General features: G+C 32.0%; 2 protein-coding genes across 3 annotated transcripts; one reads left to right on the plus strand and one right to left on the minus strand.

The window, feature by feature from the left end:
• Nucleotides 1-1,972: 1,972 nt before the first annotated feature.
• LOC139502355 (short transient receptor potential channel 7-like) lies at nt 1,973-23,586 on the minus strand. 2 transcript variants are annotated; one of them, XM_071291815.1, is made up of 12 exons: nt 22,689-23,586; nt 21,825-22,019; nt 20,023-20,190; nt 18,836-19,019; nt 17,899-18,180; nt 17,119-17,380; nt 11,480-11,711; nt 10,334-10,531; nt 8,606-8,635; nt 7,473-7,542; nt 6,657-6,832; nt 1,973-2,440 (listed from the first exon to the last, which is right to left on the minus strand). In XM_071291815.1, exons 1-12 carry the CDS (start codon nt 23,436-23,438, stop codon nt 2,225-2,227), a joined length of 2,763 nt encoding a protein of 920 aa, XP_071147916.1. In that variant the 5' UTR covers nt 23,439-23,586; the 3' UTR covers nt 1,973-2,224. The 2 variants fall into 2 exon arrangements, with proteins under 2 accessions (XP_071147916.1, XP_071147918.1); XM_071291817.1 differs by lacking the exon at nt 1,973-2,440 and having other exon boundaries at nt 6,697-6,832; nt 10,348-10,531; nt 22,689-23,541.
• LOC139502356 (uncharacterized) lies at nt 13,170-18,450 on the plus strand. Its single transcript, XM_071291818.1, has 4 exons — nt 13,170-13,361; nt 13,904-13,980; nt 16,340-16,391; nt 16,779-18,450. Exons 1-4 carry the CDS (start codon nt 13,340-13,342, stop codon nt 16,985-16,987), a joined length of 360 nt encoding a protein of 119 aa, XP_071147919.1. The 5' UTR covers nt 13,170-13,339; the 3' UTR covers nt 16,988-18,450.
• Nucleotides 23,587-23,942: the final 356 nt, after the last annotated feature.

Below are 23,942 nucleotides of genomic sequence, written 5' to 3' on the forward strand. Positions count from 1 at the left end.
TCATGCAATCACGGATTAATTTAAATCTCTGTATTGACTACATAAAACAGCACAGGATTGTAATTACATGTTTATTTACTGACAAAATATGATTGATATATATTGTTTGATGCATTGATTTTTTAAATTCATTATTCGTAAAGTTTACGTTATATAAAGAAGATGTGGTACATATCTGTTTGTCGAACGAAAACATAGTTTGTTGATCTACGTTTGCATCGAGTTGCATCAGAGGAGAGTCCTTTGATTAACACAGCGTATTAAACTCGTTACGTTGTATTCTGGTTAACAAATTGCATGTACATACCAAATTTACAGTCCATATGTTTTCAAACATTAAAAATAGTGTTGACAAATAAGAACATGGTTATTCTGCATATTTCACTCTTCGGTGGAAAAATTTGAAAGAAGCTGCTAATGAACACTACACAATCTAAGGGAACTTGAATTATCGTCCATTCACTTTTACAAATAGACAAATGATAAGAAAATATAAATTGATATTGTTATAGATTCAATATATAAGGTGTATGACAATATACTTCAATGACAGAAAATGTGATATATTAACACCGGATATTAATAGATGTATAAACCTCACTTCAATTCTTTGATTTTCTATGACATGGCTCTCTTTGGGACATGCAAGACGGTAATATGATAAAGAAAGTTTATTGTTTATGATTATAAGGTTTGTATGGTAAATTTTGTTTCAAGAGGGAGTGTATGTATTGGTGTCATAAATACGTGATCAAAATCTTGATAGTTTCCCCATGTACTTGGCATACTGATTGCATTATGATTTCCGTGCGTTTTTAAAATAAATAAATCAAGTATATCTGGCGGCTTGTTTCATTTTAAGGGAATTGGAAGATGTTTAGAGAAAGCCACAAAGGGGAGCATTATAACTCAGCAGTGCTGGTTGCTGATCATTGTTCATGTCTGTAGACAGGATTTTTATCTGATTAGATGTAGGATGAAGGGGATTCATGATACCTTCCATCTTCAATCGCGATCTCGACTTTTATATATCATATTTCAATTGAGAAACACCAAACCTCTTGGCTACAGATTTGCTTCAACTTATATTTAATTCACAAAGAAAGCTCGAGCCTAGTTATCTATAAATAAAACATATGAAGTAGTCAAACATTAAAAAGGTCAAAAATGGAGACACACTCGATAAAATTACGTTATGGTGGCACATCATTGTATTTTCTAAAATGGGCAATTGAATAACATAAATAAAGCAAACTATGAAGAAAGCTTAAAAATTGACTATAAGGCATAACATTATCGCGACAGAAATGGTATGCAAAGTTCTCTGGTGATAGTTTATTGCAAAACTTACTACATTGTCCGCGTCCAATTATGTTTCTCTGCTTTGCTTTAATGAAAACATATGCTTGTTATATTTCTGATTTTTTTTACAAAAATACAGAGCTCCAAGGAAAATTTGAAACGGAAAGTCTGTCATCAAATGGCGAAGTAAGAGCTCAATTACATCAAACGAACGAAAAAAAAATATCATATTCCTGACCTGATTCCTTGATGCATTTCATTATGTAGAAAATGATGGGTTTAAACACAGTTATATGAATATTGTTTCTTGTACCTATTACACTAGGTTGAAGATAAAAGAAATTTCATAAAGTGTTAGTCTTGTAAACTGGCATTTCAATAAAGTAAATGTAAACCGTTTTAAAAGGTCAAAATGTATGACAATAAAATACTGATTGATAGGATATAGAAAGGTTTGACGAAATATTAGTTCGTACCCAATAATAGCAACAGTGGTTTACCGCGGTTAAAGAGTCATAAATCGATTAAGCGCCAACATATCCGTGTTACAAAATAAAACCGGGAGAAACATATGTACCCCAAAATCTGATGATTTGTTACTTGTATAAATGAATGCCTATCGACCTCTTTACGGTTGAATGAATTTAATACACCAGTTAATGATTAATTCTTTCAGATGAATGTCTTTAATCTATCTTCATTTCAAAAAAACAAGAACAAGAATAGTGTATCAGCATTGTGCGCCGTCTACAAATGTATTCAGACGAATTCCTTGAGAATGTCGTAAACGTATTCAAGACTATAGATTTTTTATTGTTACCGATCTTTGGGTTGATATTTCGATAATTCACAAATATTTAGTGATGTAACAATTGCGTAAATCCTACCAATGATAGGTATCACATTAACTTTCCTTCATTTATCATTTGAGTGTTGTTTTCGGTACAAATTCTGTCATTAACTTGGCTAACATTTCATCATTTATTCTTTCTGCTTCCGTCATTTTCCCTAGAGCTACCAATCGAAGCTTTTCGTCTTTCATTTCGTTAATTTCGTCAAGTTTCCGTTCATAAAACATTGTATTCTCTTCCCAGTTCTTATGCATTAATTTCTTGTAATTCTCCTGTGCTTCAATCAACTAGTAAAAAAGAAAAAATGAGAAAGTTCACATGAAAAAGGTTTAATATTATAGATGATTACAATGTAAAAACATATGGTTTATATCTAAAGTGGCAAGGAATAAGGTAAGGCAAATAGTACATGTCATAATACGGATAATCAATTGACACTTCGTTACAAAATAAATACCAATGTGTATGAAGTGTATGAGACTACTATCTACAGGCTTATAAAAGCAATAATATTTGGCTAGATTGCAAATAAGACAACCCTCCACAAAAGACAAATCACGCAGAATGTTAGCAACAATTGGTCACAGTACAACATTCAATAATGGTCAAAACCAGACCGCCTAGCAAACTAAAAATGCATAAATACATCCACGGCACTGAACTAAATTCTTGACTTGGGAAATATTAGATATTTATCCTTCATACTTTATTGATCAAGATTGATTGATTAATTGGTTAGTGGATAACGTCACTTTATTGATCAAGATTGATTGATTAATTGGTTAGTGGATAACGTCACTTTCAGCACTATTGGCAATTTCTTGGCGGTCAGTTTTTATCTGTGGTGTAAGAAGTAGTCGTTGGTGAACCATCGACCGTCGGTAGGAAAACTAACAATCCTAATCAATTAAGGAGCACCTGTCACTTGCGGAATTCGAACCACTCGATCGTTAAAGAGCTGTGGTCCCTTAATTGTTAGAAAATCAAAAACTATCATTTTTATCGAACGAAATTTTGATAGAACTTGACTTAAAGCCTTTCACCTGTCGTACGGAAAATAGAAACTGTTTTATATCATTGAGATAAAAATAGTGAACGGCAATAAAATATTTAAATAACTAGCGATCAGAATAAGAACTTCTTAGAGCAAATGAATTTGAAAACTATATAAAGGTAGTAAAAGCTATCTTACTGCAAGGTAATACGATCTCTCAATATATTAACTAATATATGATTATATTTTGTCTGCAGTTTTAACAAATGAATTCAATCTAAAATATTTGACAGGTTGTGGATTAGAAATAAAATAATTTTGCAAATATGGCTTACAAAGTAATATGTCATCTGCTGAAATTGTCTCATAAATCACTGACAAAATGAAGCTTGAAACGTCTACAACTGATCATATTTCCTTCTAGCTTTCTATTGATATGTAAACCTATAGGCATGTTCTCAGGAATGTTCAATTAGTATTATATATCATCCAAAGAAACCTCGAGGAAAAAACACAATACATTGCTCAATAGGGATTCATTTATTACGAAATTCACTCACTTGTACGTAAAACATAAAATAACTTTTTTAAAAGAGTTACTTAACTTCTTTTCAACTAAATGAAATAAATCTTGGAGGATAGTAACAAAATAAGCATGAGAAGAAACATACCACATTGTTGAGATGATTTATACTATTTGTAATAAAACTCGGTGTATAGTATTGTACCATCAGAATAATACGTGTTTCTCATGCCATGATGTAATATAGTGGGAATCATTGATATGTTACCATTAGTGTTATGTCTGTATCTAAAGTTTATCCGAACATAAAGATCATTTATTGCCTCTTATGTTTAAAGTTGTAATGATCTATATTATCCACATATAACATATAGCATTAGTTAAGGCAATGAAATACTGTTATTTTAGAACGCAATACAAACAATCATTTTCATAGTTTGTGTTTGTTTAATTCTGATAAGGTTTCCCTTAATGTTTAAGAAGTCAATTACTTTGAAATGTTGCAGGCGTACTTAGTTGCCTTAAGACTAGTACACATGGTTTTTATCGGTTAAAGTAATTTGACATTAGAGTACCTAGTGTAAAGGCCTAAATTAAGAAAATGTACAAATATAGTTGCATAACGAAAGATCTAACAAGCAACACCTACATCATCAGTCAAGTTTCTCCTTTCCTAAAGACATTAATCTCATGATAACAACAATAAAAAACAACAACAACAATTTAGGCAGATGACTAACAACACAACAATCGAATTCCAAGGAATTTGACATCAGTAAACACAATATAAACCTAGTGCAAATTGCATTGATAATCTACTAGAATTGATCACAAGTTGTACAATTTAAGGGCCTTGAGACAACTAAACGTGTAACCAAATAAATAAATGAAAACAAAAACTATCAAGAAACTCAAAGGTAAATGTAACAGTTCCAGGTCTACAACAATAAGATATCTTTAAATAGGTACTTTAGTATATAAAATATGTTATTTTAATTAAACCTTACCCTAACCCTATTCCAAAGATAACATTTGAACAACCTGCATATCATGATATAAAAAGTGACATATCTGACTTAGCATCTAATGAATGAATATTTAAATTGTGCAATAAAAGGACAGGGTGTCTTTGCAGGCAAACGCGAATTCTAATTTTATTTTTCTTTGGTTCGTGCGTTTCCATGTGTTTATATGTGAACATAATTATAACATATTATATGCCGAAGAACCCACTGTTTGTTCAATATGGTTTTTGTTTGAGTCTCTTTTTGTATGTTTAGTCCTTGCAATTGTCTATTGTCTAATTTTCTAATGTGTATGCAATTCCAAGATAATATCAATTATTTCTTATGTATAAAATATCCTGCAATCTGATTGGTTAATTATCCCGGTTTTAATAACACTCCATTCTTGTTCACCCCGGGATAAATAAAATTTTGCCAAAAAATGAGAAAAAAAAAAAAAAATAAAATGTAAAAAAAAAAATATAATGGCAAAAATAAAATAAGGCCCTTTTTTGGCCCAAAAATTACTGCAAATTTAAAAGTTATCATACATATTCTTAAGTTATTGAAAACTTGACTAAGGTATAATGTACTAAGAAAAACAAAACGAATTTGACATCGAACAAGTTACCATGCCCCTACTCCAAATTTGAGGACAAAAATAAAAAATAATTTCTTTTTACCCTAAAATTCAAAAGAACACAAAAATTTTCAAAATTTTCCTCAGTGTTTGAATTTTCAACAACGGTGTAAAATTCTGTACATCGCCGATTACACCAAGATAACTAATAATACTTCAGAAATTGTTACGATGTTTTTATTATTGCGAAAAATGCGACAGGATTATAGTCGCAATAATTTAAACTCGCATTCGAACATTTTTTTTTTATGAATTTTATGAAATTTATGAAATTTATGAAAACAAGATTTTTCTCAATATCGCAAACATTAAAATTGCATTTTAGTCTTAAATGACAAAATCGCAATAATAAATGCAGGCAATAATTTCTGAATTTACAGTAGATTATTATTGTTGGATTAAGAACTTTAAAAACTGATAAAAAAAAATAAAATATATGCAAAGTGTTGGAAAAAGAAGAAAGTGTTAGAAATGAAGACAACAGTAGTATACCGATATTCAATGGTTATAAATCGAGTAAGTGAGAGAAAAATCCGGGTAACAAAGTAAAACTTGCACACACATATTTACTATGACAGGAAAACAATGAAACAACAGAAATACTGAACTACAACAGCAAACGCAAACATACATAGAAGCGGACTTTTAAAACGATGGACATTGTTATATTATAGTTCGTTTCTGTATGTGTTACATTTTAACGTTGCGTCGCTTGTTTTCTCTTATTTTTTAGTGTAAATTCACATTGCGATAAGACGTGTCACGGTACTTGTCTATCCCAAATTCATGTATTTGTTTATGATGTTATATTTGTTATTCTCGTGGGATTTTGTCTGTTGCTTGGTCCGTTTCTGTGTGTGTTACATTGTAGTGTTGTGTCGTTGTTCTCCTCTTATATTTAATGCGTTTCCCTCAGTTTTAGTTTGTTACCCCGATTTTGTTTTTTGTCCATGGATTTATGAGTTTGAACATCGGTATACTACTGTTGCCTTTATTTGGTACAGGAAATCTTTTTAAAAAATGGAGAGTTGAACCTGGTTTAATGGTTAGCCAAACCTCTCACTAGTATAGCATTGTTAAAAAACTCTGAAATGACAACACTACGTGACAGGAAAACAGTAGAAATAAACGCAAAATGATAAGGACAAATACATCCATCAACAAATAATATAATAGTCCAAGTCAGGAATATGACAGTTATTATTCATTCGTTTAATGTGGTTGAGCTTTTGATTTTGTTTTTGAAAAGGGTTTTTTCTTTTGAATTTTCATCTAAATTCAGTATTTTGTGATTTTACTTTTTAGAAGTGATTAATGGTTTGGTGCAACATATAGAACCTACTTTTTTTGTAAGACCCATATCAGTTTTTTGGAGGGAGAATATTTCATTGGCTCCTTTATTAACATCACCGATGCTGGTATCAACTGTATTTAGTCGATTTTCAATGTCGTCAAGTCGACCTTCAATTTTCGATGCAACTAGCTCTATTAATCGTCTTAATTTGTCTTCTGTTGCGTCTACAATTATTAATAGAAATGAGGAAATCATACAAAAATGAAAACAAAAACTAAAACAACAATCAAGTACATGTAGTAAGTTGGTCAAAACTGGTTGCGATTATTTTGTATTTGTGCTTGCTAGTCTTTAATTACAAATATTTTATTGTTTTCCATCACAAAACAACATATTGTCATATAGTCAGTATTTACAACGCTACTGTGTCGTTTACTTGTGTCACATAAATTTAATAACTAAATAACAGTTATATCATTCAATCAAGAATGATAATTTCGGTCAAAAATTGTAATTGTTAATCAATGAGTTTATGTGGCAAGATGTTCTTGGTTAGCTGAATTGACATTCAGCTACGCATCATGGCAATGCAACAGACATCTACTTAATATATGTCTATACAGAAAACATTAGCAATACTATGATATTATACAGAAAAGCAATTCCTTTTTCCACTTAAAGAAACTATTTAACTGATTTCCCAAATTAATGTTGGCTTTTTTAAAGAAAAGACTAGCCGATTTATTACATCGCATATAAAGAGCAACTCATCTCAAACAGTTTCGTGGAATTAATTTTAATACCACGAAGTTAATAAGTACAAATTCATGGTGATGTTTAGTTCAATCTTATTATGAATAATACCATCGTCATCTTCGACCTTTTCTCGCTCTGCATGTAGTATATATCTCCTTACTAACGAACAAATTACAACCTAAAATAAAAGAATTAACTTCTTTATAATGATTATACTATACCTATTTAACTATATTTGTATCAAGGTAAAACTAACAGTATGTGTTTCTTATATTCAATACCGGTTATTAAGGAAACTGTTCTTAATATAAACGGTGCAAAATCAAACATTTCTGGATGATAAAGGTCATTAACTATTAGTGGCCATACAATGTGTTGAAAGACATAGATAATTAGACACATTAGATGTGAATATCATTAAAGGGTCATAGAAAATGTATTTTTTTATGACAGCAAAATTTATAAACTCCTGGATATTACTTTAGGATACTCCTGATCTAATATTGATTTTTTTTAATAGTTCAGCAACCTACATTTTGTAATATTATATTTCTTTTTCTGTATGACTTTGAAATCAATTTTATAAATCTGTCAAAAGCTTTTGAAATTGCACAAAAATGTTGCTTTAACTCTTACAGTTTGCATAATTATGTATTTGAGATATTGGTATTTGATTACTTGTATCTGAACGAAACACAATATAATAATGATGTAAGAATCTCAAAAAAAATATAAAACTGCTGATTGTAGATATTCCATGACCGACCGCGCATGGGCTGTATAGCCAGTCAAGGTCGTTTAAAACTGCCATGTGATGTCTATTCAATAAATAAACTGACAACGCCATGACTACAAGAGAAACAAAACACCATAGTACACAAAACACAACAAAGAAAAATAAAGACTAAGCATCACAAAACCAACACTGAGGTGATCCTTGAAACGTGACATCAAGTGATTATAATTCATATTCATTTTCAAGTTTTTAGATTTTTTTATGCATGTTTGTTTTACAAATTATATTAACTTTTTACTTGTTTTTCTTCATGTTTACATACGGTTGCTTCAATTATCTGTTGTGATACTTTGGCAATCAAAATAGCAGTAAAAAATTGATTCAGACTTCGATGTGGGTGTCGTACGGAACAATACCTAGTGCATGATGTGCGAACCAGTGCTAGGAATAATGAAACTGCAAACTATAGTCTGAATCTACGAGTTAATCATGTACGAATATTTACCTTTCGGACATTGCATGGGTCGTCTGTTTTCTGAAGAACAAAACAAATATTAGTTATTTATATTACATCTATAAATATACGTCAGGATTCGGTCAATTGTATACATTTATTCTATGCGGCGGTCATATAAATGAGAGTTTTAATTAGCTATGGAACTATGTTTAATTAACAACTTTCTAAATAAGAAAATGCTTGCACCAAGTCAGGAATATCACAGTTGTTTGATCTGATTGAGCTTTTGATTTTGCAATTTGCTTAGAAAATTCTGTTTATATTTTTCTCGAAGATCAGTATTTTTGTAATTTTACTTTTTATAACATTACTTTAGAAGGAAAAGTGACATAGAAGTATGTGGTACATAGAATGTACATATATTTGTCAAACATAACGACGAAGGCATTGCATTTCATTCCACTAATTTTTTTAACACAAGCTCTGACGGTCGATTCAAAGCGCTTCTGAGTTTGAAGAAAATGTGATATCAAAGTTGCATTTCATTCAATTGATACCAGCAATCTTCAATGAGTTTTATATAATGGTATATAATGGTTAATTCACCAAGGTTTTAGTCTCGAGCTTAATAGATGACGGTAATGGTGATCTTGAAAACTAAGATTAAACCTTCCTTTGATATAGCTAACTCTTTTAATTCTTATTTTGGTTTCAAGTATATTCGAGAAACAGTTGCGGATAAAATTATTATATATGATATATATGTGTGAAACAGGCTATCAAATTTGAGACCATAAAGGTACATAATATTGATGTATTATGCGCTATTTCACGAGTACTAGTAATTGAGATGAAGACGCGTCTAGCTAAAGTCGAGTATATTTGAGCAAAACATCGGTTATGTCAATATAATATACTTGTCAAATGCATATCATTTAATTACGATTTTGAAACATCGCTAGTCTGTTTTACCTATACTTTGACATCTTACATTATTCAAGTGAGTCCACTGTGAAATAAAGGAAGGGACATTGCAAATAACATGACATTGATGTTTTTCTGATGAATTGATTATTGGTGTGTAACGCCACTTTCAGCACTATTGGGTACTGGTATATCAAGGAGGTCAGTGTTTAACAATGGCGAAAGCAAGAGTTTCAAGAGAGAACCACAAAAATGTAACTACGGCAGGAAAATGATAATCATTCTATATGAAGATTGGAGACAAACGAAACGGTCACAAGCAACGTTCAAGCTCACAGCCTCACAATTGACAGAATTTTTACAGTCATGATATATTGATAAAAAGTTAGTTGTTCGGTTGAATGTATACATGTGTACATGTGTGATGTTAATATTAACAGCATAAACTACATGATATTTGAAAGAGGATGGAACAAGAACAGTGTATGTTCAATACCTACACAAGTTCAATAATCAAAAATATACTTTCTATTAGTGAAATGCATAAACCAAGTGAGGAATATGATACTTGTTATCCGTTCGTTTGAGTTTGAGCTTTTGATTTTGCCATCTGATTAGGGACCTTTCGTTATGATTTTTCCTCGGAGTTTGGTATTTTTGTGAATTTACTTTTTTCATAATGAGGGACAAAAATCGTACGATAAAAAATAGTCGTTGTTCATGAACACTTCAGTATAACTTACAACTAATAAAAGTCGTATGTTCATTTTTGTGAAGAGCCATAAATTGTAAAGTCACGAAGTGGAGGACATAAATATAAATGTGTACATGTACTGATTTGTGATATATAACCTTTTTGAACATACTGGTTCTTTTAAGATCAGATTTACATCCACATCTGCATATACAATTCTTTATACAACTGACAAACTTCATAATGGTTTTTGGTGTAGGGATAATATTGAAAGGTGGAGCCACTGGACATCCAGGTTCTATAAATGACAGCCACAGCTCTGTTCTCATGAACTTCCATTCCACATCTCTTTTATCCTGTAAAATGATACAAATCTTAAGGCATGTTTGTTTATTAATTTCTTATTATCTCATCCCTTATTTTGTATTTACATTGTGTCATAGATCAAATATATTCGTTCAGTATATACTCACTTGTATATTTTCATCTGTCTTTTGATTGAGTTTAGCCATTTCATTTGATATATTATAGTGTGTCTTTCTACGTTGTAATGTTACACTATTGGTTTAGGTAAAGATGAAGGCTGATAACTATTGAAAATTTTAAACCAGCTGCATTTGTTTGTACCTGATATAAGTCAGGAACCTGATGTTCAGTCAGATGTCGTTTGTTGGTGTGTTTCATAAATGTTTCTCGTTTTTCTTCTTTTTTTTTATATAGATTAGACCGTTGATTTTTCCGTTTAAATGGTTTTCCACTAGTCATTTTGGGACTCTTTATAGCTTGCTGTTCTGTGTTAGCCAAGGGTCCGTGTTGAAGACCGTTCTTTGACCTATAATGTTTTACTTTTACAAATTATAACTTGGATGGAGAGTTGTCTCATTTGGCACTCATATCACATCTTCTTATATCTATTGTTTCTAATGATGTAGCAGATTTTGAAATGTACAAAAGTATTAGCATAATTTAAACAAGAAATGTATGTTCCAATATTCAATGATTTGAATTATTCTTTCTACTTAAAAAAATAAAATAGAAATTAGTTAATAGTTTGCATTTATTTAAAATAAATTTGTGTTCATGACATTTATTGAAAAAAAGAAAACTATCTATCTATTTTAATATTTGAATGGATGGGGATTGAACAATAGAGAATAATGAATACAAAGTGCAGAATTAAGGGCAAAATAATATAAAGAAAAGAGGAAAATAGGCTAAAAAATAAAGAATAGACAAAATTAAAAAAAAAAAACAAAGATAACAGAAATGGATGACCCCATCCAGACCAAATATATAACAGTCACCTGTACTTCTTCGAATGTAACTGACATCACAGCAATCAGCAGGTTCATTAACACAATCAGCGCAGCAAAGACATATGTACCGTACAGTAAGTATCCGAGGTTTTCTGTGTAGATGTTCCTTGAAGGATTGTTCGTCAGAGAACTCATTGGTGCATCCTTGTTCAGCTCCGGTGCTTCTCCTGGTCCAAAGCCAAACAGAGACCATACCAACATAAATAAAGTCGCTCTGAAACTAAGTTATAATTGTACATGGTGAATTTATTTATTTTAATTAATACAGAATATGATATCAAAGTCATATGAACAGTTCTTACATTGGTAAATATACTATATATCCTTTTTAGCTTCGGGCCCATATAGGAGCTTATGTCATCACTTGGCTTCCGTCGTCGTCCGTCATCTGTCGTGGTCTGTCATCGTAAACAATCTTCTTCTCTGGAATTACTGGTCCAAATACCTTCAAACTTTTAATTAAATGTTCATTATGGTATCTAGTTTATAAATTATATCCGAAGTTTTGATCCATCGACAAACATGGCCGCCATGGCTAAAAATAGAACATAGGGGTCAAATGCAGTTTTTGGCTTATATCTCAAAAACTAAAGAAAATCTGATATGGGGTAAAATTGTTCTATTGGTCAAGATCTATAAGCCCTGTAATTTTCAGACGAATCAAACAACAGTGTTGGGTTGTTGCCACTAATTTGGTAGTTTTAAGGAATATAATAATAGAAAGATATAAACTGTTCCTATGGTAAAAATTGTCAATTGACCCCTTTAGATGTTAATGCCGTTTAGAGACAATTTTACACAATTTGTTCATCACGTTTGCTAACATTTAAAAATCTTTTCCTCTGAAAATATTATGCCTAATACTTCTTAACTTTAAAGATATGTTCCTTTTGAAACTTAGTTTATAAATTGTATCCAAACGTTTGATCCATCAACAAACATGGCCGCCATGGCTAAAAATAGAACATAGGGGTCAAAGGCAGTTTTTGGCTTATATCTCAGAAACTAAAGCATTAAGAGCAAATCTGACATGAGATAAAATTGGTTAACATCTATCAGCCCTGAAATTTTCAGATAAACTGAACAACCATAATTTTAAGGATATTTTGCAGTTTTTGGTATCATCTTGAATATTATTGAAGATAAAGATAAACTTTAAACAGCAAAAATGTTCAGCAAAGTAAGATCTACTTAAGGAGTTATTGCCCTTTAATAACAATTTTACACAAGTTGCTTATGTTTTTTAACTTTAAAAATTCTCTCAAATGAATCTAATAAAACTTTTGTATTTTATTTCCTTGTACGTCAACAATTGTAGACACTATGGCTAAAATGGAACATATGGGTAAAATGCATTAATTTGCTTTTGAAGAAAATATGAAAGATACAATGAATTTAAACGGATTTTTATGCCACTCATAAATATATATTGAAAAGCCAAAAATGATCATTGATGAAAGATTTTAGCAAAAATATAACAGGTGAGCGATTCAGGCTCTTGAGAGCCTCTTGTCTTATATGAAACATGTTGATGCTTTAAAATGACAAAATGAGATGCGACTTGCTTTCATGGAAATTTAATTTCTTTAAAAATTTTGAAAGATAAAAATCAATTATATCATTTTGTCGAATAACATAATTGTATATTGAAGGTCATGTGAAAGCGGACATACCACTTAAGACGGATTACATGGTATAAGTAGTATTTGTTTCTTAGATAGTAAGCTTATTGTTAATATTTCACAGGGAAACTATTTCCTGTAAATCGGTCGGGACATCATTTTACACTTATGTTAAAACATTAAGTTATTGTGTGTAGAATATTTGAATAGAAATTGAGCAAATATCATGACTTCCCTCTCAGAATCAGGTAAGGAAAACTTATATATGCCATAATGCATAAGGTACTAATATTTGATTTTTTAACAGGCAATTTTTACCAGACTCTATTTTTATAGATACAAGGTCGCGTTAACTTTCATCTAGCAGTAAAACCAACGTTAAAGTTCGTTTGACTATATGAGATGTATAAATATGCACGCATGAACTGTCGGACGTTAAATCAATCGATTCCCGTATGCAAAGTTTTACGCTCTCATTCCACTGACGAAACATTGCAACAACTTGCCCAACCTGCTTATATTTTACGCAGATTTTAACAGAAAAGTAAGAGGAGCATGGAAAAGCATATCCTTACACCTCCCCCTTAGATAGTGGTAGACTAACACATTAAACGTAGAACAACAAATTAAACACAAACAATCTATTATGATTGTATTTTATAAATAAGTTACCTCGTATTCAATTTTTTCATATTTAAATTAATACAGCTAAATTATCCAATAGTAATAACTAAAAAATATTTAAATACCATTTAACGAAAAAACATCTAGATTGTTGCGTATTTTTTAGAACAGGAAAAGCGGCAGAAGACCATGTTCATCGGCAGAGTACTACGAGCTATACGTGGAAAGCTGTTCATGAAAAAGGTATGAAAGTTTTATACTGGTCTTTTCAAAGACTTAAGAATTAGTGTGTGCTGCTTTTCCGCAATGAACGAGGCATCTAGGAGTAGAGCAATGACTGTTATGCTTTGATTCAGAATAATGTGTCCGAGTAAAGTGGCAATACAAAATGTATACCTGCGTACTGTAACCTTAGGAGATAGCACGTTAAGAAATCGGCTCACAAAAAAAATGATGACTCAGATTGATAGTAAGTCAGGAACCATTCAGATCATTTAGTCGTATGTATGTTTCTTAAACTGACTCCAGTTTGCCGGTGTAGTGCAATGCAGGTACATATTCAATTCTCATTTACATATTCTCTTCCTGAATATGAATATAATTGCCGCTGGATATTATTCAGTCAAGTATTCATAAATAAGATTAACATGTTAAATGTGAAGAAATAAATAAAACAGTTTTGGTGAATAGTTTTCAAATAAAAAAATGAATAATCAAATACAATAATTTATTCAGAAAATCGATATTTATAAATTCCGTTCATTTTTAACAATTAGAAAACAAGTTGGCTATTATTATCAGAATATTGAAAATGCTTGTATCAGCCCTCACCTGCAACAGTTTATTTAAACCAAGATACCATTAAATGTTAAATCTATTTGTTTTGCAATAGCCATACTAGTCTACATGTATCTTGGTAGTTAGTTATCAAATGTTCCAGGCTTATAATTTGAAACGCCATTTACGCGTTTCGTCTATATAAGACTCATCAGAGTCGCTCAGATCAAAATAGTTAGAAAGCCAAACACGTATAAAGTTGACGAGTATTGAGGATCCAAAATCCAAAAAGTTGTGCCATATACGGCGAAGGTAATCTACTCCTGGGGTAAGAAAATCCTTAGTACTATTGTTTTGAATAATTCATACTTTTGTAAACAGCTTATTTATAAATATGACCATATAATTGATATTCATGTCAACACCGAAGTTCTAACTACTGGGCTGGTGATACCCTCGGGGACGAAACGTCCACCAACAGTGGCATCGACCCAGTGGTGTAAAAAGTTATCAACGGTAAACACTCGATAAACCAATCGGGTTTACCCATTCATGGATGTTTCTAAAATAAATATTTACAGATTTTTATAGAGGCAACATTGGCCAGGAGCAAATCAAACTGATATTGATCAACATTATTATTTTTGATTACGATCGCTTACTGTTGTTAAATATAGATTATAAACGGTCTACAAATAAATGTAGCTATGATGAAAACTCCGATACCTTCGGGCACTTGATATAAAAATAAGATGATATGGTATGATTGGCAATGAGACATCATTCCACCAGAGACTAAATGACGTAGAGGCTAATATTTATATGTCATCGTGCTATTATTTCATAATAAAGTATGTAACTTATAGTTAATCTAAACTTTATGATAGGCGTCTAGTACGGTGTTTTTTGTCCCGCTTTTGCGCTTTGTCCAAACATTTTGCTTTTTGTCCGACACTTTTGCTTGTTGTCCGATAGTTTTGCTTGGAGTCTGTAACTGTATTGTATGGTTCAAATACTTTTTTTATGTAAACCAAAAGAAGAGACGTAGGCTTAACCAACTACTGTTACTTGTGTAGAATGGTTTTATTTTAGCGGAGTTTGATTTTCCCGATTTCTAGGTCTATATGTATATCTTGTTTGGGAAGTTTTATTTTCGTGTTTCATAGTCCTGCTTCAAATGTTCTTTAAAATCAAATAAAGCCATGGGATATTTGTGTATCTTCATCTAGAAATAAGCAGAAAAAAATTAACTTGACAGTTTTCAATTGTACAGTTTCTTGAAAAGGAAATCAGAAAATTGAAGATAAGGAACAATTATACACGGCAAAGGCTGGTCCAAAGCACCAAGAGAAATGCATGGGATTTGCAAAAAAATACAACATGCTTATCAAAAACATTAAGTTGTATCGAATTCTCAGAAATGGCATTATTATTATGCTTCGTATGTCAACCATCTTATAGTTTCGGGTCATCAAGACGGTATGGGTAACACATGGCTAGATAATGTGAACAACCCTAGGAAATATGGCATAAATTAACGATCGGCTTATTCATAAGATGTCAACGTACAATTTCAAAGTACCGGTTTGGATAAAACTAGCAAAGAATGTACTGGAACACAGTAGACGGTCATGTTCATATTAGCTGTTTTTATACGATATAATATTGAACAATTTTCAAAATGTAGTAGAGCTAGTTCTTGTTTCTGGATAGTTTTTGTGTATGTGCTATATTACTTATGCATTGCACAAGACTATTAATTAACCGAAGAAATGTTTGCAAACATAAATATTTACAAGAGATAAACGTGACTTTTCCATTTTAGGGAAAGGAAATTTTAGAAACAGACTCTAGTTTGAAAAACAAGAAGAAAATTGGTAAGAATGGACCAATAGTGTCTTAATATTCAATGATAATCTTTCTTTTCTTTAATTTCGTCTTTCGCTTCATAAAAAATAAGGACCTCACTGGGTTTTTTTTAAATGCAAAAAAAACCCAACAAGGATTGTACAATTAGTTTGAACTATATATAATCTGCTTTAAAATAAAATTCTTGGGACATACAGTGTGAAGTTATTTCTCTCAGTGCAATAATGATGTTGCGTGATATGTGTAGCCACTATGAAATCCATACATATATTCTCATAACCAATAGGGATAGTGTAAGTCCGGTTGAAGGGGGGCAAATGTGGTTACTGACGTTTATTTGATTAAGTCGAGTCTAGAAAATGGATGTTAAGCTAGTCCTCTGTTGTACTTTTCAGATCGAACAGACTCCTTATCATCAAAATTTGATTTTGACGAAAGCTGTTCAGATATAATCGATTTGAGTGACGAAGATACGACTAGCCTATCTGGTGGTCAGTTAGTATTTATAGATGATGATGATGATGATGATGAAGAGGAGGATACACACTTTTTCGACGAATGTCCAAAAGAAATAAACGATAAAGAAGAGGCGGAACATTCCTGAGAAAAATAACAATACCATGATAAAGATGTGATACAAATGTGTTTCGAAGACAAGTATACTAGAGGTGAATGACTGAAAATATTAACTTGACATGAGACTGCGATATCATAAAATCTTCAATTGTGGCTTACCCTTTAAACGTGGTAGTCTGACACCGATGAGCGGCATACAACGCTGCTAATCCACAGGAAAAAGCCAAAAGTATCAGCAAGAACATTCCGCATAATTTCATTAAGTCTGTGAATGTTCGATAAAATGATACTAAAATTGTTCCGAATGTTTCATTGGCTGGCATAATGAATGAAATTCGAGATATACTCAGGATTATTCCAAAGGAGAACAGTATATCAGAGATCAGCTCGGGATCAGGTATCCATGATGGTTCCCAAGATACTGTAAATATATTAAGTGGTTGTGTACATGGTTATATTAAAAATGGTGAAGATGTTTTTATTGTCTATTCGTAAATCTCCTTTGAATTGTATTAGTACATTTTGTTATATGTTTGGCAGTTGTCATATTGACAATCATACCTCATACCTGATCTATGTATCTTATTTATAAATTAATTCGATCATCCATTGCAATAATACGCTACTAACTCATACCGTAAAAAGATGTACTATTTAACTAGTTATCGGCGTTAAGCGGCTAACTATTTGTAAGATTTTGTAAAATAAATAAAATAAATAATTTATCTTAAGAGTATTACTAATTTGTCATTTATTTTGCTGAATAATTTTAACAGGGATGGAACATAGACTTAAAACGCAGTAGCCTATGCAGCCTTGTATTCACAGTAGGTAGTTAATTATTGTGACATGTAAAAAAAAATAGAGTCATTAACAATCTCAGCTAGATTTTAGGGACTAGGCTACTGAACTCGGTAGTTTCTATCACTAAATACAAACCTCCTACGGAATACGAAACAGATGGACACACATCAACTTCGTCAACTTCCCCCGTTACGTAGCAGTGGAGGAGAGTTGACAGGTTAACTTGCTCTCCTGTTACATTCAGAGGAAGTGGGTTTGTAGTGAATGCGTCAGCTACTTTGATTGGTACAACTATGTCTAAGGTGAAGGACGCAAGAAGAAACATCAGCATTAATGAATCTATAATATTCCAAACTGATCCGGCATAATCTTCTATTCCAGAAGACCATACTTGCTTCATTTCTTCCCAGATCCATCCTGCAATATATTAAATCCATTTTTAAAAACTGAAAGGCTACGATCACATAAGTTATCAAGATGATTTGTACAAAGTTTAACTCATTTTAAAAGTTTTAGTTACTGAGTTTATGCTCCTTCTGTAGTCATCATTTATTTATCTATATTCTAGTAAACTGGAAGAAAGGAATTTGCCAACTTCCATGAATTTATAAATTACAAACAAGATATTAAAAATTTTGTTTTCGTGGCATGTATGTAATAAAAAAGATATAAGCAATATTGAAAAAATCTCTTAAATTTATTTGTTATGTTTTTCTTGAACAACAATTCGAAAAAAAAACCACACCACACGCACATTTAAGTCACAGTAACGAGTATAAAATATAGTTTAACTTCAATTTTGCGGGAAAATAACAAATTCCAAGTTTTTAAAGGTAGGGAAAAAGACATGCATAACCGAAACTAAAATTTTATTGGAGTCTCTCAGATACAGTTGGATTCCTATTGATTTCCAATGTCTTAAGTAGCTCTGAAAATACTTTTTTTAAATAAACAATTTTATTTAGATTTTTTGTATGTTTCCACGATTTCTACAATATTTACTCTGTGATTAAAACAAATGTAAGAGACCTCAAACTTAGATTTTTAGAATACGACAGTGTATAAATCTCACCAAGAATCCAAACAAATATCAGCGTAATCAGAATATAGGCAGATGTTGGTGTGTTATCACATGCTAATGAAATCCACATGTCGCTATAATGCAATTTGGCTACCACGGTTAGGAATAGAAAAGACAAATAGGAACATGTATAACTTAAGAATCTGGTCGATGGAGTATTTAGCAGAACTGTCACCTAAAATATAAAAAAGTAACATGAATATAGTATTTTCGAGTACAAACTTGGTTTGATACTAATCTATTTGATCATCAGAACTAATCACCGTTTTATTTTATTATTGTAGTCCTGTGGTGTTGGGTTGTCATTTTAATGTTATATTTCACATGGCTATAAAAGGGGAGATTTGGCATGCCACAAAACCAGGTTCAACCCACCATTTTTTCCTTTAAAAATGTCCTTTACCAAGTCAGGAATATGGCCATTGTTATATTATAGTTCGTTTCTGTGTGTGTTACAATTTAACGTTGCGTCGTTTGTTTTCTCTTATTTTTGAGTGTAAATTGACATTGCGATAAGACGTGTCACGGTACTTGTCTATCCCAAGTTCATGTATTTGGTTTTGATGTTGTGTTTGTTGTTATCGTGGTATTTTGTCTTGTGCCTGGTCCGTTTCTGTGTGTGTTACATTGCAGTGTTGTGTTGTTGTTCTCCTCTTATATTTAATGCGTTTCCCTCGGTTTTAGTTTGTTACCCCGATTTCGTTTTTTGTCCATGGATTTATGAGTTTGAACAGCGGTATACTACTGTTGCCTTTATTTATTTCATAGTTAACAAGTAATCATTCACAAAGGCGGAATAGTTTTACCCACTCATAAAGACAAATTAAGGTTTCGGATATTTTGAAAAGCGGTAATTTATAAAATAAACGAAGCAATTTAGAATTAAAACAAAATGCTTATTGCAAACCGACCTAGGTAAACACGCTATAGTAAAAATTAAAATATAGAAACATAAAATTCACCAGTTGCAGCTATCCTACCAACTGAAAATGAATGTGACATTCCACCCTATTGATTTTTTTTTCTCTTTGAATTTAAAAAAATATAATGAGATCTTTCAAAAACGAGTTCATGAAAAAGGATATATATAAATATACAATATATATATATATATATAAAGCACAGAATCAGCGACTCAGCAACACAAGCTGATATACACATTTTCATTATTTACTTACTTTACCCCAAGGCGCGACTATATACACGACTGATAAAATAGGCAACAGAACCATACCAATTGGAATGGACAGCAGCAAGTACTGGAATCTATTGAGATACCTCATTGCCTGTAATCCTTTAAACCATATCTCAGAAACTTGTGCTTGGCATTTCTCGTGTGCTACAAACTGAACAAAAAAAGGAGTAGATTATTCATTTCGTTTCGTACAAGTTTCATGTTTGACAGCAAAACAGTATCACTTTCTATGTTTGTTGTTGTGGTGACCATGCTTTGCATTAAATGATCACACTCATCTATAGATGGTTACGTATACGCTAGTATAAAAAGCCAAACTGATTACTTGTAATTGATTGAACATCAAGTGAACATCAGAAAAACATATTAACAAAATAATTGATTTTGAATGAAACAAAGTGGATTGCCTATGACATAGTTCAGGAGATTAAGACTGTCACTGGAAAAAAAGAGATGTTGGAATGAGGCAACCATTTTGCCTTGCGACAAGCCACGCACAAACAGAGAACGTGCTACTCTCCCTACATGAGGCCTCGATTTAAATGTCTCAATTCCAACATATTATGTATTCAGCACAGCAAAATTGACACTATTTTGCATCTTTACTTGAAGATGGAAGAAGTCCAGGTAACCATATTTCTACATGTATGTCCCAGTCAACACCTGTGTTTTTTTTTGTCCAACAAAAAAAAAGAATGAATTTTACCAGACACAAAATAAATCAGCAGCGCTTGTAAGAACAAGAAACACAATCCGGTGGTATGTCATACTCGATGATGCCATAAATTAGAAAACAATGTCATGGTTGTTAGAATAAGCAAACAATTGCGTGTTTGTTATACTCGATGGAGAATCGTTAAAACTCATTTTCCCCCGCCACACTTTATATTGCATGTTTCAAGTCAGTAGGTTGTCGTTTGTTTCCGTTTTGTCTTATTTGTTTTTCGTTTATTGTTTTGTACAGTTAGTTCATGTGTTGTTCTCTTGTACCGCTAGACTAGGCTATGAGAGGGTTAGGCACATGCAAGCCCAGCATGTTTATCCTACCACACTCTGTATGTGCCAGTCCCAGGTCTAGACCATGTAATTTAGTGGTAGTCGTTTGTTGCTGTATATCATATTTTTTTATTTATTTTTTTGCGCTTAAATGAAGTCGATAGCTTTCAAGTTAGAAATCATTAACTTTTCTGTGTCGATACCTTTATCGCTGGATATTCAGTATGGGCTTGCTTGTTGTTGAAGGTCGTAGGTTGACCTATAATTGCTTACTTCTACATCAGTTGGTCTTTGGTGGGTGTTGTCTCATGGGAAATCATACAACATCTCCTTGTTTCAAAATCGAAAATAGGAATCTGGTTGTCGTTTATTGATATGGTTCATAAATGTTTCTCGTTTCACTTTTTTTTTAGTACTTGTTTGGCTTTTTATGAGCGTTACTGATGAGTCTTATGTTGACATGCGCGTCTAGTGTATTAAATTATAATCCTGGTACTTTTGATCACTATTTTATATAGGTAAGACGGTTGGTTTTCCCGTTTGAATGGTTTCTCTCTAGTCATTTGGGGCATTTATAGCTTGCTGTTCGATGTGAGCCTAGGCACTGTGTTGACGTCCGCACCTTTACCTATAATGATTTACTTTTACAAATTATGACTTGGATGGAGAGTTGTCCCATTGGAACTCAAACCACATCTTCTTATATCTATGAATCGTGAACAGATGTTGCTGGTTGACAAACAGCAGTGAGCAATAAAAAAAAAGTTCAATACCGTGGATAATATTTACCTGTTTTTGTTCCATTTGCATTGCTGTCAAAAGCAAAGGAAACGATTCGCTACTGTAAGGTAACTCGGATTTTGCTTCTATTTTACTTTTTACCGAAGAAGAAAGCAAAACTTTAACCTCCTCCGATGATCTGCATTCGTCTAGTAAATCTAGAGTAAACTGCTCACATTGATTACCAAGCTCGTCGTAGATTTGCTATAGAAAGAAATATGAATTATCCACTGGTTTCTGTATCTCTACATATTTTTTTTTGTTTTGAAGAAGTTATCACATCTATACAATTTCATGTGTTGCGGTCTTTTTGGACAGATGACATGTACTCGTGTCTACACAATATGTCAAGCAATAAGGTGTCCGGAGACTATTAAAGATCTTCCATCAAGGTCAAATTTCTTGAGAAATCACAAAGCAAACATTTAATTGTGGCAAAGGTGAATCCTCAATCGGGATAACCACATATGAATATATGTCTGATAAATCATCTTTTGTATATATTTTAACACGTCTTAAATCCGGCCAAATAATGATAGTGTATAGCTATTCTACATTATTGGCAACTAGAATTGTAATTTATTTTCCCGTTTGTACAGGAAAAGGGAAATGAAGAAGAAACCTACAGAAACAGCAAAATTAAACATCTCCCCCCCCCTCCTCCCCGGTCGCCAAATACAAAGAAATAAAACGATAATTAAAATACTTGAAATTAAGCGATAAAAAAAACCCTTAAACACATCATTATATTTATATAAATAATATAATAAAGTTTTGCTGCATAAATACAGTCGAAATCATTATTTACGGAACACAAACTTGGAAAACATATAGTGCAAAGTTATGTATACCTATGTATATTAATATGTTTACCTGATATTCAGTTTCAATTTGCTTTTGATGTCGGAACTTTTTACTTAACTGAAAACAGGCCAGCACAGGATCTTCTTCAGTTAGACTTATATACGCTGGACTTGCTAAAGCTCTAAATGTATCTAGTCGACGGTTACAGAATCCTAAGTAATCATTATGGCGGTCGCCGATGCAATGCTTGCACGAACAAAAGTAGTCATGGGGAATTTCTAAGCAGATCCCCTTTAACATGATAATCTGTACGATTTGAAAATTGTTTTTAATCGAAGCTCGCATCAGTGCTTCTTTTAGCATAATTCGTACTTTTGATTTAGTGTTTTTTGGGTGCACGTTTTTCGTCGTCCCATTTTCTGTGATTGAGATTAAATTTAACTGTTCACTCGCCTGTCTTTCGCTCGACGTCAAATCGTACATTGAATTTTTCAACAACAATTCACAAATTTGTGTCCTCTGTTGTTCCACTGCACAAAGCAGCCCTTGATGAATTAACTTATCCGAAACTTTTCTAATCAGATACGAAGTGAGGCTTTCGTCTTCAGCAATGATAGCTAAATCTAGGGCACTTCTTCCTTGAAAATCTAACACTTCAGCACTTGCTTCACTGCGGTCTATCAACTGTTTTACAATTTCTTCGTCTCCAAGTTCTGAAGCTGACAAAAGTTGTCTTTCATTCTCGTTTAGTCCTGGTTGAAGTCTTTCTGCCAAAACTTTCACCCTGTTTTTATCGTCTTTATTATATTTCTCCATCATATTTCAAGTGGCCTAGCTATGTTTTCACCCTTGTCATCATGACATTAACCTCATTGGGTTTGAACAGTTTATTCTATCCTTCCATAAAATGTAATTTCACGTCATCTGTTAAAAGGCACAATTTTTATCTACTTTACATCTTTACAATTTATTCAAAATTGCAATGATAGTAACAGATACATATTGTATCATATTCATAATAATCTATTATACAACTCATTTATTATCGTATATATATCTGTCGATTTTTGAACATGTGTTTTAAGGTTATTTAACTCGGAACAAAATAAAGAATTGATTTTCCATCTAATCCATTGTTGAACGAATCGCACCTTTAAAATAAAATGCAGATTAAATAAGATGAGTCGAATGTATATTTACATAAATCATTTGAATGTATATAAATGTTATATGATAATGGCATTTTGATATTAACAATTATTTTCTTTTTTAAAACTTCTTTTATTAACTTCTTCAAATATCTGCATGCAAGTTAAACATAAT

The sequence above is a fragment of the Mytilus edulis genome, chromosome 13 (assembly GCF_963676685.1).
Source record: "Mytilus edulis chromosome 13, xbMytEdul2.2, whole genome shotgun sequence".
NCBI lineage: Eukaryota > Metazoa > Mollusca > Bivalvia > Mytilida > Mytilidae > Mytilus > Mytilus edulis.

What these genes read in the sequence shown, in the direction of transcription:
- LOC139502356 (XM_071291818.1), top strand. Translation starts at nt 13,340, where the DNA reads ATGACTTCCCTCTCAGAATCAG. An exon ending in GACTTCCCTCTCAGAATCAG is followed by an intron (nt 13,362 to 13,903) that starts GTAAGGAAAACT and finishes CGTATTTTTTAG; the next exon opens with AACAGGAAAAGCGGCAGAAG. An exon ending in GAAAGCTGTTCATGAAAAAG is followed by an intron (nt 13,981 to 16,339) that starts GTATGAAAGTTT and finishes TTTCCATTTTAG; the next exon opens with GGAAAGGAAATTTTAGAAAC.
- LOC139502355 (XM_071291815.1), bottom strand. Translation starts at nt 23,438, where the DNA reads ATGATGGAGAAATATAATAAAGACGATAAAAACAGGGTGAAAGTTTTG. An exon ending in TGCAAATGGAACAAAAACAG is followed by an intron (nt 20,191 to 21,824) that starts GTAAATATTATC and finishes TTTTTTGTTCAG; the next exon opens with TTTGTAGCACACGAGAAATG. An exon ending in CAGACTACCACGTTTAAAGG is followed by an intron (nt 11,712 to 17,118) that starts GTAAGCCACAAT and finishes ATTATAACTTAG; the next exon opens with TTTCAGAGCGACTTTATTTA.